The sequence below is a fragment of the Copadichromis virginalis genome, linkage group LG3 (assembly GCF_057382275.1).
Source record: "Copadichromis virginalis isolate Kocher_CV1m ecotype Utaka linkage group LG3, C_Virginalis_male_GT1.1, whole genome shotgun sequence".
Classification (NCBI taxonomy): domain Eukaryota; kingdom Metazoa; phylum Chordata; class Actinopteri; order Cichliformes; family Cichlidae; genus Copadichromis; species Copadichromis virginalis.
The window spans coordinates 1387403-1401363 of record NC_140620.1 but is presented as its reverse complement, the minus strand read 5'-3'; the positions used below and the strand labels follow the sequence as shown (position 1 = coordinate 1401363).

The 13961-nt window shown below is 42.2% G+C and overlaps 2 protein-coding genes across 5 annotated transcripts; both read left to right on the top strand.

Annotated features, from left to right (window-relative positions):
* The first annotated feature begins 1029 nt into the window (after nucleotides 1-1029).
* LOC146712221 (H-2 class II histocompatibility antigen, A-U alpha chain-like) lies at nucleotides 1030-8105 on the top strand. Of its 4 annotated transcripts, XR_014919002.1 has the most exons (6): nucleotides 1030-1203; nucleotides 1268-1513; nucleotides 1878-2162; nucleotides 5729-5815; nucleotides 6242-6281; nucleotides 7580-7682. XR_014919002.1 is itself a non-coding variant. In XM_085451966.1 (5 exons), exons 1-4 carry the CDS (start codon nucleotides 1146-1148, stop codon nucleotides 6268-6270), a joined length of 618 nt encoding a protein of 205 aa, XP_085308092.1. In that variant the 5' UTR covers nucleotides 1037-1145; the 3' UTR covers nucleotides 6271-6281; nucleotides 7580-7682. The 4 variants fall into 4 exon arrangements, 2 of the variants coding, with proteins under 2 accessions (XP_085308092.1, XP_085308091.1); XR_014919001.1 differs by having other exon boundaries at nucleotides 5729-6281; XM_085451966.1 differs by lacking the exon at nucleotides 5729-5815 and having other exon boundaries at nucleotides 1037-1203.
* A 368-nt stretch (nucleotides 8106-8473) lies between these two features.
* On the top strand, nucleotides 8474-12724 carry LOC146712220 (H-2 class II histocompatibility antigen, E-S beta chain-like). Its single transcript, XM_085451980.1, has 2 exons — nucleotides 8474-9032; nucleotides 9119-12724. Exons 1-2 carry the CDS (start codon nucleotides 8984-8986, stop codon nucleotides 9412-9414), a joined length of 345 nt encoding a protein of 114 aa, XP_085308106.1. The 5' UTR covers nucleotides 8474-8983; the 3' UTR covers nucleotides 9415-12724.
* Nucleotides 12725-13961: the final 1237 nt, after the last annotated feature.

Here is a 13961-nt window from a genome sequence, read left to right as displayed (position 1 = left end):
AGCCGAGCCTGAGAGTCGTGGTTGTGGTGAAGCAGAGAGCTCTGACGGCCCGGACCCGCCCCACAGGTGGAGCTCTGCACAGCCTGAGCCAGCTCACACACTCAGCTACGCCTCTTAGTTTACATCAGCGTGTTGATGTTTGACTCCATCCACCAACACGAACCTGATGTAGTTTACTCTCATTTTGAGTCGATCAGCTGACTCTCAGATCACAGCACGGGAGATGTACGTCACTAGCCTGCACGATCGACACAGATGACAAGAGATGAATCCTGACCAATCCTGGCACCTGTCAAGAACAGGAAGGTGGACACAGAACGCTGCGTATTCCAGGAAAAGCTGGCAAATGATTGTTTGGCGTTGGAGACAGTATCTGTGTGCAGTGTGATGCTGAGGAGCATCAGGACATTCACAGTGCTGACAGTGAAGTAGCTGCTCGCCCTGAAGTAGACGATGAGCAGCAAAGTTTGCAGCCAGCTGAGGAACAATATCTAAACAATCTGCAGCCTGTGATCTGAACACAGCACATAATGATCGTGTGTCACAAAGCTTTGCTGAATAAAAGTGTCGTCACCTTTGTTTTCTTGCAGATTATCATCGTACACGTGAGCTCTGCTGATCTCTCCACCTTCTTCTACTTCTTGACACCTTTAAGTGACATCATCCAGGTGTGTTTGTGCTGATGCCTACAGGTGTGTGTGTGTGTGTGCAGGTAATACCCTGGAAGAGGTGAACATGATGAATGTTTCAGGCTGCTGTGATGTAACATGTTCTAATCAGGCCCAGACACAGAAACCATTTTAAAAGACAAATTCATATTTTATTTCTTCTTCTAAATCTTTGTAAACAAACTGAATCAGTTTTTCAAATAAAGTTTGTTTTATTTTGAAAATCATCAGAGGGGAAACTGATGACGATAAACATTATTGTGAAGAGTCTATAAATACTGATGATTGATTGGAGCTGTCTCCAGCTGTTTGTAGATCGTTTTCCCTTCAGCTGCCTGGATACTGATGACATCATGGGGTGTGACCTCTGTGATTGGCTACTCTGAGTTAGTGCTCAGCTGCTGCTACACTTTCAGTCGGTTCACTCACACACACACACACATACTCACACACAGTTTAACGGTCAGAGAGCTGCTGATGAAGATGAAGGAGCTGCTCCTCTTCCTCTCCTGTGTCCTCTGTGTCTCTGCCGATGGTGAGTTTGTCTCGGTAAACTCTGGCAGGCCGGCAGCAGCTTATTGATCGGTGTTTCATTTCAGGTCTGCACGGTGACGTTCATATAAACGGCTGTTCAGACTTCGATGCAGAGGACATGTATGGACTGGATGGGGAGGAGGTTGCCTACGCAGACTTTAACAACCACACGGAAGTCTACATGCTGCCTCCTTTTGCCGATCCTATGACTTACCCCGGCGCTTATAAACAAGCTGTGACTGAGCTGAAGGTCTGCAGACACAACCTGAAGGCTCTTGGCGCGGTGATGAAGGACTACCCTTCCAATAACCGTAAATACAAACATTTAACGTGTGTCTCACCTCACCTGTGTTTACCTGAAATGATCAGTCCAATCAAACACAGCCAGTGAAACAAACTGATTAAAGGTATGAAATCATTCCACCTTAAACACATTTAGAAATTGACATGTTTCTATTTGTGTTTCTATTAAAGACCACATTTATTTTTCTTCATTAGTTTCTCTGGAGCTGAGCAGAGTTCTGTCTGTGCTCCTGTTTCTCTAGTTTCTCTCACACAGACAATGATGGCATCATCTCAGTGAATGACTGAACAAGTCATTGATGTTTATCACGATCACCTGCTGATGGGAACCAGCTGAAGCTCTGATCCTCTGCCTGATGTGTTTGTGCACAGATGCTCCTTCAGCTGTGATGATCTACACCAGAGACGAGGTGGAGTTTGGAGAGGAGAACACTCTGATCTGTCACGTGACTGGTTTCTATCCTGCTCCTGTCAACGTCTCCTGGACCAAGAACGGACAGAAGGTCACAGAAGGATCCAGCACCAACGTTCCCTATCCCAACAAAGATGGACCCTTCACCCAGATCTCCAGACTGCAGTTCACCGCACAGCTGGGAGACATCTACAGCTGCACAGTGCGACATCTGGCCCTGACTGAACCACTGACCAAGATCTATAGTAAGAAAACTTTATTTAAACAAAAGACTGAGGCCAGTGTTCATCAGAGCAGCTGGATCTGATCTGATAGTTTGACACGATGATTTTTGTCACACATTTTGGAGCCAATATGATCATCTCATCCCACCAACGATGGGAACAGAGTTTAATACACTGAATCATATGAACAGTAAGTAAGAACATACAGAGAACAGCAAGACGACACAGAGCAAAGCAAGCAAAGCAAACTGTGGGCTGTAGAGCCTTAAGTACAGACAGCAGAGCAACACAGAGACAGACAGAGCAGATGTCTCTGTGGCTTCTCTTTATAGGGGCCAGTAACTCCACCTCCTGCTGCTGCTGCAGGGTAACTTTCCACTCGTCCTCCAGCCAAAAACAGCTGGTGCTGGGTCAGGGGCTGGTCAGGGCTCTGGATCAGGGTTATCTGCAGCTGGGGGCCCTTTGATGAACTCTTTGCTTTGCATTATCACAATAGGTCAAGACACAGTCAAACGCCACATATTAATCCTGGTTGTTAAATCTCGCAACAAGCAGAATGCATCAACAGGTGCTCTGACAGCAAGTGGCATAATCTTATGATAAACATGTTAATAATAGCTGACCTAATTATACAGGTTATATACAGTAGTATTGTAATGATCGTTAAGGTGACTTTACTGTGATGTGTTCAGTATCTGTTACAACGTAACCACCTTAATAACCCACGGTGAGGGCAAAACTACTTGAAAGTTACAGTACATATGTTCACTGCACATAGATATATAGTGCATATAGTTATATAAGTATACTTTCCCAACATTCCCCTGGTCAACCAATTTAAGACAAATGAATTCCTGTTCGTTTGCAAAGCAGACGACACAGCATCCCTGAAAGAATTCTCAAGAAACTTAAAACGAGACTAATTATAGGAAAATGAAAATAAGGCATGAAACATACCAGTAGACACAAATTACATACGTGGATTACATGACACCATATGTGAAATTGATATAATTAAACAATTAATTCCCAGTTTTGGATTTCATCTTGGTGCAGCTTCTTTTTCTGAACAAAGGTCTCAGTGTGAGCTGTGAAATGTCCTTTGATAGCTTCAGGGTTATTTCTGGAGTTCCACAGGGCTCAGTGCTAGGACCAGTTCTGTTTACATTACACATGCGTCCTTTAGGTAACACCACAATAGGCATAACATACCTCCGTCATGCAGATGACACCCTCTTCCATGTATCCAACACACACCAGTCAGGAATGTCTCCAGAAACCAAAGACCTGGATGACCTCGAACATTTTGCTCCTACATTTAGATAAGACTGAGTTTACTGTCCTAAAAAACCTTAGACATATATGGTATCTAACCAGATACTTAGTCTGGATTTTTAACCAGGATCTGTCCTTCAATGCACATATTGAAAACTGTTTTCTTCCATTTTTGCACCCATGCTTCTATCTCTAAAATTAGAAATATCCTGTCTCACACTTACTGAAAAATGAGTTCATGCATTTGTTACTTCCAGGCTGGACGACTGTCATTCTTTATTATCAGGATGTCCTAAAAACTCCCTGAAAAGCCTTCAAGCATGAATACTGACAGGGACTAGATGACACAGTATATCTCTGTCATCCGGTCGGGGGCAGGGATAGCTCAGTGGGTAGTGTGGACGCCCCCACTGAACGGCTACCCTGAGGCACTCCTGAGGGTCCCTGCACATTGCTCCTCGGGCGCCTGATTTTTCTGCTGCCCACTGTTACACTGAGTTACATGCAGAGAGAGTAATTTCCCCACGGAGATCAATAAAGCATACGTTATTAGCATGACAGCCTTTGTTCTTACGGTAAAGGAGCCATTGAAAAGCTAAAGCAGCTGTATTAGACTAATCATACACATTTACACAGACATGCATGAATTTCAGTTTACAATCATACAAAGTTCCCTATTGGACCTTGTTACATATTTGGGTGGTTGACTCTGAGGCAGACAGTTTACCCTATAGATTGAACTAAGACCTTACAAATTTAAGAAGCACAATGACAACATTCAACAATTAGACTTAACAACCCCATTTCCCTTAATTTGAAATAATACATGTAACTGAAATCCTTCTGGTTTGCACCGTAATATCAGCACAGACAGGAGCTCTGAGTCAGCAACACTTTAAATGAGACAGTGAGAGTGAGGAGGTCCGACAGATGTTTGAGGGTGCAGCTGATGGCAACATCAATGAACTCTGTCATTGGATATATTGGAAAATGCATGGACGATATCATCACTAAAACCACCGTCTGCAAATATCCAAATCAGAAACCCTGGTAGATAAGGACATTCTTGCTAAGCTCAAAGTGCGGACCTCTGCCTTTAACTCAGGGCGTTCTGATGCATATGAAGCAGCCAGGTACGACCTCTGAAAAGGGGCCACAAAGGACTACAGGGACAAAGTGGAGTCCAGCTACCACAGCTTTGACGCCAGGCGCCTGATGAATGGACTACGCTGCATCTCTGACTACGAGAAGGAAAACACGGCACTGTCCAGCCCACAGCGTCTCTTGCAGACGAGCTCAACAACTTCTACGCTCGTTTTGTTGCAGACAACGAGGAGCCGCTGCTCTATCCTCAGGAGCACAGTGAGGCTGTAACTTATACTCTGAAAACAGAAGCTGTGAGATGATCTTTCAAAAAGGTCAATCTTCACAAAGCTCCGGGACCGGACGGCATCTCAGGCCGGGTTCTCAGAGCATGCGCCGACCAGCTGGCAGGGTGTTCACCAACATCTTCAACCTCTCCCTGAGGCAGTCAGGGGTCCCCACATCCCTCAAAACAACCACCATCATCCCCATTCCTAAGAAATCAGAGGTCTCCTGTCTGAAATGCTACCGCCCTGTTGCACTGACATCCGTCATCATCAAGTGCCTTGAGTGGCTGGTCAAAGGTCACCTCTGCTCCTCCCTCCATGTTACATATCTGCAAAGTTTGGCATGAACGGCAACATCCCTCCAAATTTCTACAATCTAAGACCGAGAGCTTGCTGACGAGCTGCATCACAGTTTGGAACAGAAGCTGCTCTGCAGCAGCAGGAAGCCACAGAGCATCACTGGCACGAGGCTTCCTGCCACTCAGGATGTTTATCTCCAGCAGTGTCTCAAAGCACACAGCATCATCAAGGACCACAGCCACCCAGCACATCAGCTGTTCTCCTTGTTACCATCTGGCAGACGTTACTAAACCTTCAATAATATTCTAATGTAAGAGTGTTAATAATGAATATGTCTTTATGATCTCCTGTTAATGCTCACATGTGGCCTAATTCCTGTTATTTGTCTTCTTTTAGGATTATGAGTGAACTTTATTGTCATTGTTGTCATAAACATATAAATACAGAGTAATGAAATACAGTAACAGGGCAGGAGCTCTGGGCTTTAATCTTAGGAGTTTGTTGGGAGGATCAGTGATGCAGCTGCTTCATGTGGTCCACTGCAGATATGATGGATAGTTAGGTGATAGTTGTTCCCCTCCTACGCCTGCCGACCCTTAGACGTCGTCCTCCGCCTGACTCCTCCACTCCACCTTTGTGCAGGCCCCATCGCTGACCCTGGCCTGCGTACTGCCGGTGTTGCTCCTCCACAGGCTCTGGCCTGCTGATCTGTGTTGTACCCTTCAGTTGGTGAGCTCCTTCATCTGTGAGCAGTTATCTGTTTTCCTTCATGTCAGGAGAGTCGTTATTGCGAGTGTGTGCAAACATCAGTTAAGTAACTGTTTTCTCGTCCTGTGAGCTCGACCTCTTCTTACTCTCCCTTTCTTTAACTTCCTTTTCCTCTCACTTGCATGTTTCCTCTTCCACAAACTGTCTAATCACACTCTCCAGTGTGTGTGTGACTTCCTGCATCTCTTACTTTCTCATTCTCAGTTCATTCCTTAAACATATAAAGTGCAATTTGCTTCTTTTGTTGAGCAGTAAAAATCCCTCTGATGTTGTGGGACTCTCAAAAACTTAGTTCCTGGTTCAAGCCTGACACTTTGGGCTTTGCAGGGTGAAGGCCTCGTGTTTTATGCTTCTCTGATGCTCTTTGAAATGTTGTTTCTATTTTAGCCATAGAAGAAGGATTGCACACAGTCTGACCAGCATCAAGGCAAGTGTTTCAGATACCACTGATCTCTTTATGATTCTCTCCAACACAACACCTAACTGTGCTCTTTCTGTCCCTCCTAAGACCCTCCCTCTCTCTCTCTTTCATGGCATTTCTAATCTCTCTTTGCTGTTTTGGCTGATTGGGACCTGATGAGGGTAGAAACAAAGAATTACCTGTTTTCTTTTTTAAACCTGATTTTTGTTTCTGAGAAAAATGAGATCCACATATGAGGACATTTGTTTTAAATGCTGATCGAGCAGTGACAGTATAATGTCTATAATGGTCCAGACAACCTAAGATGTGATGTCCACATATGTGGAGGTTAATCAGCTATTCTAGTGATTCAAATAACTTGATCAGTTCTGCATCACACAGCTGTTATTCCTGTTTTTCTTTTCCCAGACAGATATTTTTGTTCTTTGAATTTAAATGTTTCTTTTCCTCTAAAATGCTCAAGTGTAGCTACTTTGCCTTCATTCCTACTTGTTTGGGAAGAGCTGTGATCCAGCTGTTTGAGTGTATTTTAATTTCTTATATTATATTTGGAGATGTGTTGTTTCCACTTGCCCTGATCACCTCCTGTGTGTATTTAGTGTGTGTTTCATTCACTCTTTGTCAGGTCGTCTGTGTATTTCCCCTCCATGTCATGTCACAGTGCTCATAATCACCATAGTTTTTCATAGTTACCTCATTCTTGGGGCTCTTCAGGTTGTTTTGTTGCTTTAACTAATTTATTATTAACACCCGTATAAGATTATGCTTAAAATGAATGACTAATGTAAAAAATTGTGTTTTCTTTATATATGTTTGTTATGTAAATGTGCTTTTATTTATTCACTCCACATAAAATGTAAAAAATAGTTGTTTTTTGTCTGTTTACAATTCAAATTTAAACTATTTACATTTTTTTTGCTTTGGGCTCTGGGTTGGTTCAGGTGGATGTGGTGGTGTACTGCATGCTGCTGTAGATGCAGCAGCAGCAACAGTTGCAGACACACTGGCACCTTCACACTCAACTGACTGTGTTTCATCTTCCCATTGCACTGATGGGTGGACAGCTGTCAGGAGCCTGTGCAGTTTGTGGAGCGGCTCCGTATGATATCCTCTACACTCTGCCTTTGTGTTGTCAACAACATTAAAATGCTTCCAGATTTGGCTTTTCTTGGTTTCACTTAATGACCCAGGTGATTAAAAACATGTTCAAGAGTCTGCGTGAAAGTTACAGTGCACATGCTCAGTGCAGGTAGATGTAGAGTGTACATGTCATCCTGTTTCTCTCTGTGTGTCTGTCTCTCCAGAGGTGGAGGCGTCTGCTCGCTCTGATCCAGGTGTTGGACCCTCTGTGTTCTGTGGAGTGGGTCTGACTCTCGGTCTGGTCGGTGTGGCTGTTGGAACCTTCTTCCTCATCAAAGGAAACGAGTGCAGCTGATTGGCTCACGGTGACGATGTCATTCTATGATGAGCTCCTAATCAGTGTGACTGTGCTGTAGGTGAGTGTGCAGAGTTCGCCTGTAATGAGCATCAGATCCTTTGTTCTGGTTTACCTGCCTCACCTGACGTGCTTAATAATGGAACATCTGTATGAGCTGTGCCGTCAGCCGCTGGTGTCAATAAAGTTTAACTCTGGAATTCAAAGCAAAGCTATTTTCAGCTGCTCTCGCACCACCAGCAGATTTTACCTGGACTCTGTTCCTGCCACAAAAGTGATGAGACTGAGATCAGTTTGATGTGACCTCAGTGTTCATAAACTCCTATAATGTGTCTTTGTTTACCAAACCGTGTTTCAGATTTTCATATATCAATAAAGTTTAATGACAGATTCTGTGTGTGTGTGTGTGGAGTCAGACTTTGAGCTCTAACAGAATGAACATTAATGATGTCTGAATTTGTCTTTGCAAACACAAAGATGTCAAACTAAATCCTGATGAAGACTCTGCTGATGAAAGCAGGTGAAAGAAAAATCAATGAGTGTTTATAGAAACGAATCTAACATGTTTGTATTCCAGATGTTTTAATATCTGGCATTTAAATTTACTCTGAATATGGATAAAATCTCATTCTGATTTCATTCAGTTTAATTTCTACAGCACAAAATCACAACAACAGTCAGCTGAAGCAGCTTCATATTGTGATGTAAATACTCTTCAATAACACAACATTAATACGAGCTGAGGTTCATCTGCTGCAGTCTGACTGTTAATGGTTTATAAATGTGAATCTGAATTTCTCTGCTTGAATATTTAAATGCAGATTGAGTGTAATGTTAATGTAACAGTGAAATGTGATCCAGCTGCTCTGAAGAGCTCGCCATGATGACATCACACTGTGGCGTCCACGCAGGAACATCAGCCACACACGAGTCCCACACACCCACAGAGCTGATTGTAAATCTGATCACTGTCACTGTTACAGGTTCTTCTCATTGTTACAGCAGGTCTGACATCAGTGTTGGGTGCAGATAACTATTACACACGAATATGTTTCCATGACTGCAGACTGTGACTGAAACGTAAATGAAAGCAGGTTTTCAGTTTGCTCTGCTTTCAGAGCTTTAACGGACAGAAACACACGTGGAGGTGAAGGGTGTGAACTATGAGCTGATCCCACAGCAACAGATGATGCTGTGGTCATGTGACCTGACTTCCTGTTTCTCGAGCAGCATTCCGTCAGACTGAGTCAGTTTGTCTGCAGAACTTAGAAACATGGCTTCATCCTTCCTCTGCCTCCTCTTCATCAGCCTCAGCACAGCAGGTACCATCAACACGCTCACCAGTGATCACTAATACACTGATCGGTGACATGATTCGCCCTCGGTCTGATGTTCTGTTTGTTCTCAGATGGATTCATGACTTACAGACTGTCTCGCTGTGACTTTAACTCCACGGAGCTGAAGGACATCCGGTTCACCGACTCTTACTATTACAACATGATAGAGATCATCAGGTTTGACAGCAGTGTGGGGACGTTTGTTGGATTCACTGACTTTGGAGTGAAGACCGCAGAGGCCTGGAACAATATTCCTGCAAGGCTGGCTACCATGAGGGCTCAGAAGGGGACGTACTGCAAACCAAACATTGATGTTAGATACCACAACCTTATGTCTAAATCAGGTGAGCGTGCGTGGTCTGTGTGACATCATCAGGTGTTCCTGCTGACCTCACTCTGAATCATTTATGATGGACTCACAGCTGCAGCTAATTTTGATGATTAATAACTTTAATAAATCATCGATCACGGAACATAAGACGCCGGAGAACGACTCTGACCTGCGGCGCCCCCTGCTGGTGACACAGGCAAACTGCAGCTGTTCCTCATAACACACTCATTGTGATATTATTTTTTTAAACTCTTTGAGCTGAAAAATCATCCACAATTGTTTTTTAATATTTCCATATACATATTTTAACAGCACGGAGCAGCCTGACAGGTTAATTATTTCCTTCTTTTCATCTTATTCATCTATTTTAAATATGACAAATATGAAGCACTGATGTCTGCAGTTCATTTATTGGTTGTGACCTTCACAGCTTGTTTAGCAGCTTCACACCTGCAAACATTTACAGCTCAGATCTATGACTCAGTGTAACAGTGGAGTTATTCAATATGAGGCAACACTTATAAAGTTATCATCAGAACACACACATATAAATGTAACTGCTGTTATGTAATCTGTGTGTGTTTCACTCTCTACAGCATCTTTGCAGTAAAGTGAGCTAAAGTGCTGAAACAGCTGCTGTGCTGACAGGCTGACCTGACTGATCAGTGAAACGTAAACACACACAAGCTGTGACTGTGTAACATCAGAAACAGAGAGTGCAGGGGAAGCTGTCTGATAGTGCGAAGTCATCCTGTGTGTTCTGCTTTTGGGTTATAGATGGTTCGATCTACGAGTGCACCTAAACACAGCATGAATGTTGAACCGCACGAGCAGGCTGTTTACAGCAGTAACTTCCTCTCCGGAGTGAGACGGTGCAACCTCAGAGAAAGAAACGTGTGAGAAGTTTCCTCTCTTATCTGACCCATCTGTGTGACTGGTTACAAATATGATTAATTAAGCAGGCAAAGCGCCCCCTGCAGGCCCCGGATGGTACACTCTGTGCCTTCCATCGGGGCCTCGATCACAAGCTCCTCCACCGTTGTTTGCAGCCCACAGATTTACACCATCAGCTCTTCCAGTTCAGGTCCTGTCGCCTAGCAACCACCACCTAGAATGATAATGTAAAACTTTCATTAATCAGAAGCTCAGAGTTTTGACTTTAATTTTGTTAAAATTTTAAATCGAAACATATTGTAAATCAAATAAACGTATCTATCAAATATATATAACTTTGACTACAACAACCAGCAGCAGCTTTCTTTCTGTGCTGTCACCACAGCAGATTTCTGAGACATATAATCTCTCCAGTGTGTCGTGGGCAGTGTTCGGTGTAATGCGTTACTAAGTAATGCGTTACTGTAATTAAATTACTTTTCCACTGAAAAAGTAGAGTAACTGATTACTGTTCATTTTTAGGTATTTTAATTACAGTTACTTACAATGTACTTGCGTTACATTGTAAAATAATTAAACTCGCTGAATATCATTATTTAATTTCAATAATTTATCTTCTAAACGTAGAAGTAAACTCTGCTCTTTAACATGGCTGTAGTGCAGCTGCGCGTCATTTCGCGCCAGTTTGCTGCACAGTCGTTTTCTACAGCGGAAGATTTCTGACTCGGCTGAAGCGAGTTTTATGTTGATATACAATTTTTATTCGTTATCAAGAATAACATAAAACATAACAACCAAACAGAAAAGCAAAGAAAGAAAGAAGGAAAGAAAAAAATAAAAAAATAAAAAATTTTTTTACACATACACACAAAAAACATATTTTCACTTAATTACCCACAGATATAGAAAGAGAAAAAGATAAACTCCAAGAATGAGTTGTCCTTTACACTTACTTCCTATTTAACTGAGAACATCTTAATCGCAACCACCCCCCCTCAACAGTTGGGACAAATCATTTGGCAAATAAGAAAGCAAAGGGGACCAAACATTGAGAAAGAGACCCTCATTTCCTCCTAAAATAGCAGCAGTTCTTTCACGAGGAATAACTTTAAATAATTCACTGTACCACAACATCACAGAGGGAGGTTTATCCTTAACCCAATTAATGAGAATACATTTCCTAGCTACCAGCAATAGTTTGTCACATAATTTGCGCTGCAAGTGATTCAATGTTACTTCTTTTAAGGGTAGGCCAAGAAAAAAATACCCGGGGTCCCTTTGAATCAGGTTGTTAAAAATATTACTTAGTTCTTGAGAAATGAAGCTCCAAAATCTTTTGATTAATTTACATTCCCAAAAGTAATGAAAAAAAGTGCCAGTTTCTTTTTGACATTTACTACAAAGATGGGAAATATGAGGTGCAATCTTATGCAAGACATTAGGAGCTATATAAAGGCGATGTATGATTTTGTATTGGGTTTCTCGTAAGCGGTTACAAGTAAAAGTGGAACTACTCATGTTAATGGCTCCTTTCCACTCCTCTTCAGTGTATTGATTATTAAGATCTCTCTCCCATTTATAAATAGCGCTCAGTGTGTTGCTACTAAGAGTATATAGGAGAGAGTAAAAAGCTGAGATAAAATGAGTTCTGTCTTTTCGCTTAATAAGAAATGTTTCAATATCATCATATATAACTATTTCTGAAGACTGTGGAATTCTAGAATGAACGAAGTTACGAACCTGGAGAAAGCCAAAAAAATGGTCTCTAGGGATATTAAAATTTGACTGCAATTGCTCAAAGTTCATCAGAATGTTGTTTTGATACAAATCGCCAATTACCCTTAATCCCTTTTTGTGCCACTTATCGAACATGCTACAAGACATTCCTGGAACAAAATCGTTGTTTCTTACTAAAGGAGTCAAGAGTGAAGTGCAATCTTCTCTACCCAACCTTTTACGCATTTCCCCCCAGACCCTTATTGTATTATAAATGATTGGGTTGTTCTTAATCCCCATTTTTAATATTGTTTTTTTGTCACAGACAGCTAAGCTCCAAAGGGAATAAGGTAAAGTGGACCAAGAGTCTAGGTGAGAGTAAGAATTTAGATAAGCATGTAGCCACTCCCATAAGACATGGCTATGACATGCCCAATTATAAAAAATTAAATTTGGTCGGCCTAAGCCTCCCCTATCTATAGGCAGTTGTAGAGTTCCAATCCTTAATCTAGGTTTCTTGCCACGCCAGATAAATTTTGAAAAGGCTTTTTCTATATTACAAGAAACTTTCTGAGTGATCAATAAAGGTAGCATTTGTAGGGGATATAATAAACGCGGGAGAATACTCATTTTGATTAAGTTCACACGCCCCATAAGAGAAAGCGGCAGTTTTTGCCATCTATCTAAATCTTTTTTGATTTTTATTATAACTGGTGATAAGTTCAGTTTCCATAAATCTTTAATGGAATGTTTAGCCCAAGGTATGTAAAGCCACTGGGGGACCATTGAAAGGGATTAGAGAAATCTGGCAAAGAGTTAATCTGATCACCCAGTGGCATAACTTCTGATTTCCCAAAATTAATTCTGTAACCAGAGAATGAGCTGAACTCATGTATGGTAGACATAATAGCTGGTATTGATTGTTCTGGTTTTGATAAGAACAGCAGAATATCGTCAGCGTACAATGCTATCTTATGATTTGTTCCACCCACTGTTATACCATGCACATCTTGGTGCTGGCGAATAGCCTCAGCTAGAGGTTCAAGTGCTAATGCAAAGAGGAGAGGGGACAGGGGACATATTTATGACATGGACATATTCCCGTCTCTTCACTTTTCTGAAACAAGCAGACAAGAACATTACAGTAATATGTAAAAACTATCGGCTGCTGTTAATAGCAGGAGTAATCTACTGAAGTGCCTGACACGGAGCATAGACGAACACTTCTGAGTGATCCTTGTTCATCATCCATGGATAACACCGCAGCAGCTCCTGCTAAGCAGCAAAACCTGATTTTACTTCAGCAGCACAGAAAGCGTCTGAAGGGGAGCTTAAAGAATGATTGCAGGCTACATTGTGGAAGAGATGCTGCCGCTGCGTACTGTAGTCTCCGTCTTTAAAAAATATTTATTATTAAAGAGTTTAATTTCTATTGTTTGCCCACTCAAGGTTTATAGGGATTTTAAGAAATATTTAGTTAAATTACTTATTGAGTAATTAAGTTACTTTTCTGACACAGTAATTAGATACGTATTTTAAATACAATATTGACTAAGTAATTAGTAATTAGTAATTAATTACTTTTTTAAAGTAACTTACCCAACACTGGTCGTGGGTCTGCCTTTGGGCCTCCTCCTGGTGGGATCTTATTCAGACCTCGCTCTGTCGGTCACTACCCACAGCTGGTGAACACGGGTAAGGGTGGGGCAGTAGATCGACGTAGATCGAGAGCCCTGCTTTTACACTCAGCTGTCCAATCTGTTTGTCAACCTCCTGTCACTTGTGAACAAGACCCCAAGATACTTCAACTCCTCCACTTGTGGCAAGGACTCGTCCCCAACCTGGAGTGGGCACTCCATTCTTTTTCTGAGGAGAATGGCTGCAGATTTGGAGGCGCTGATTCTCATCGGCTGTGAACCATTCCAGTGCGAGCTGGAGGCCACCTCCTCCTGACCTCCTGCCTGGTTGGGCAA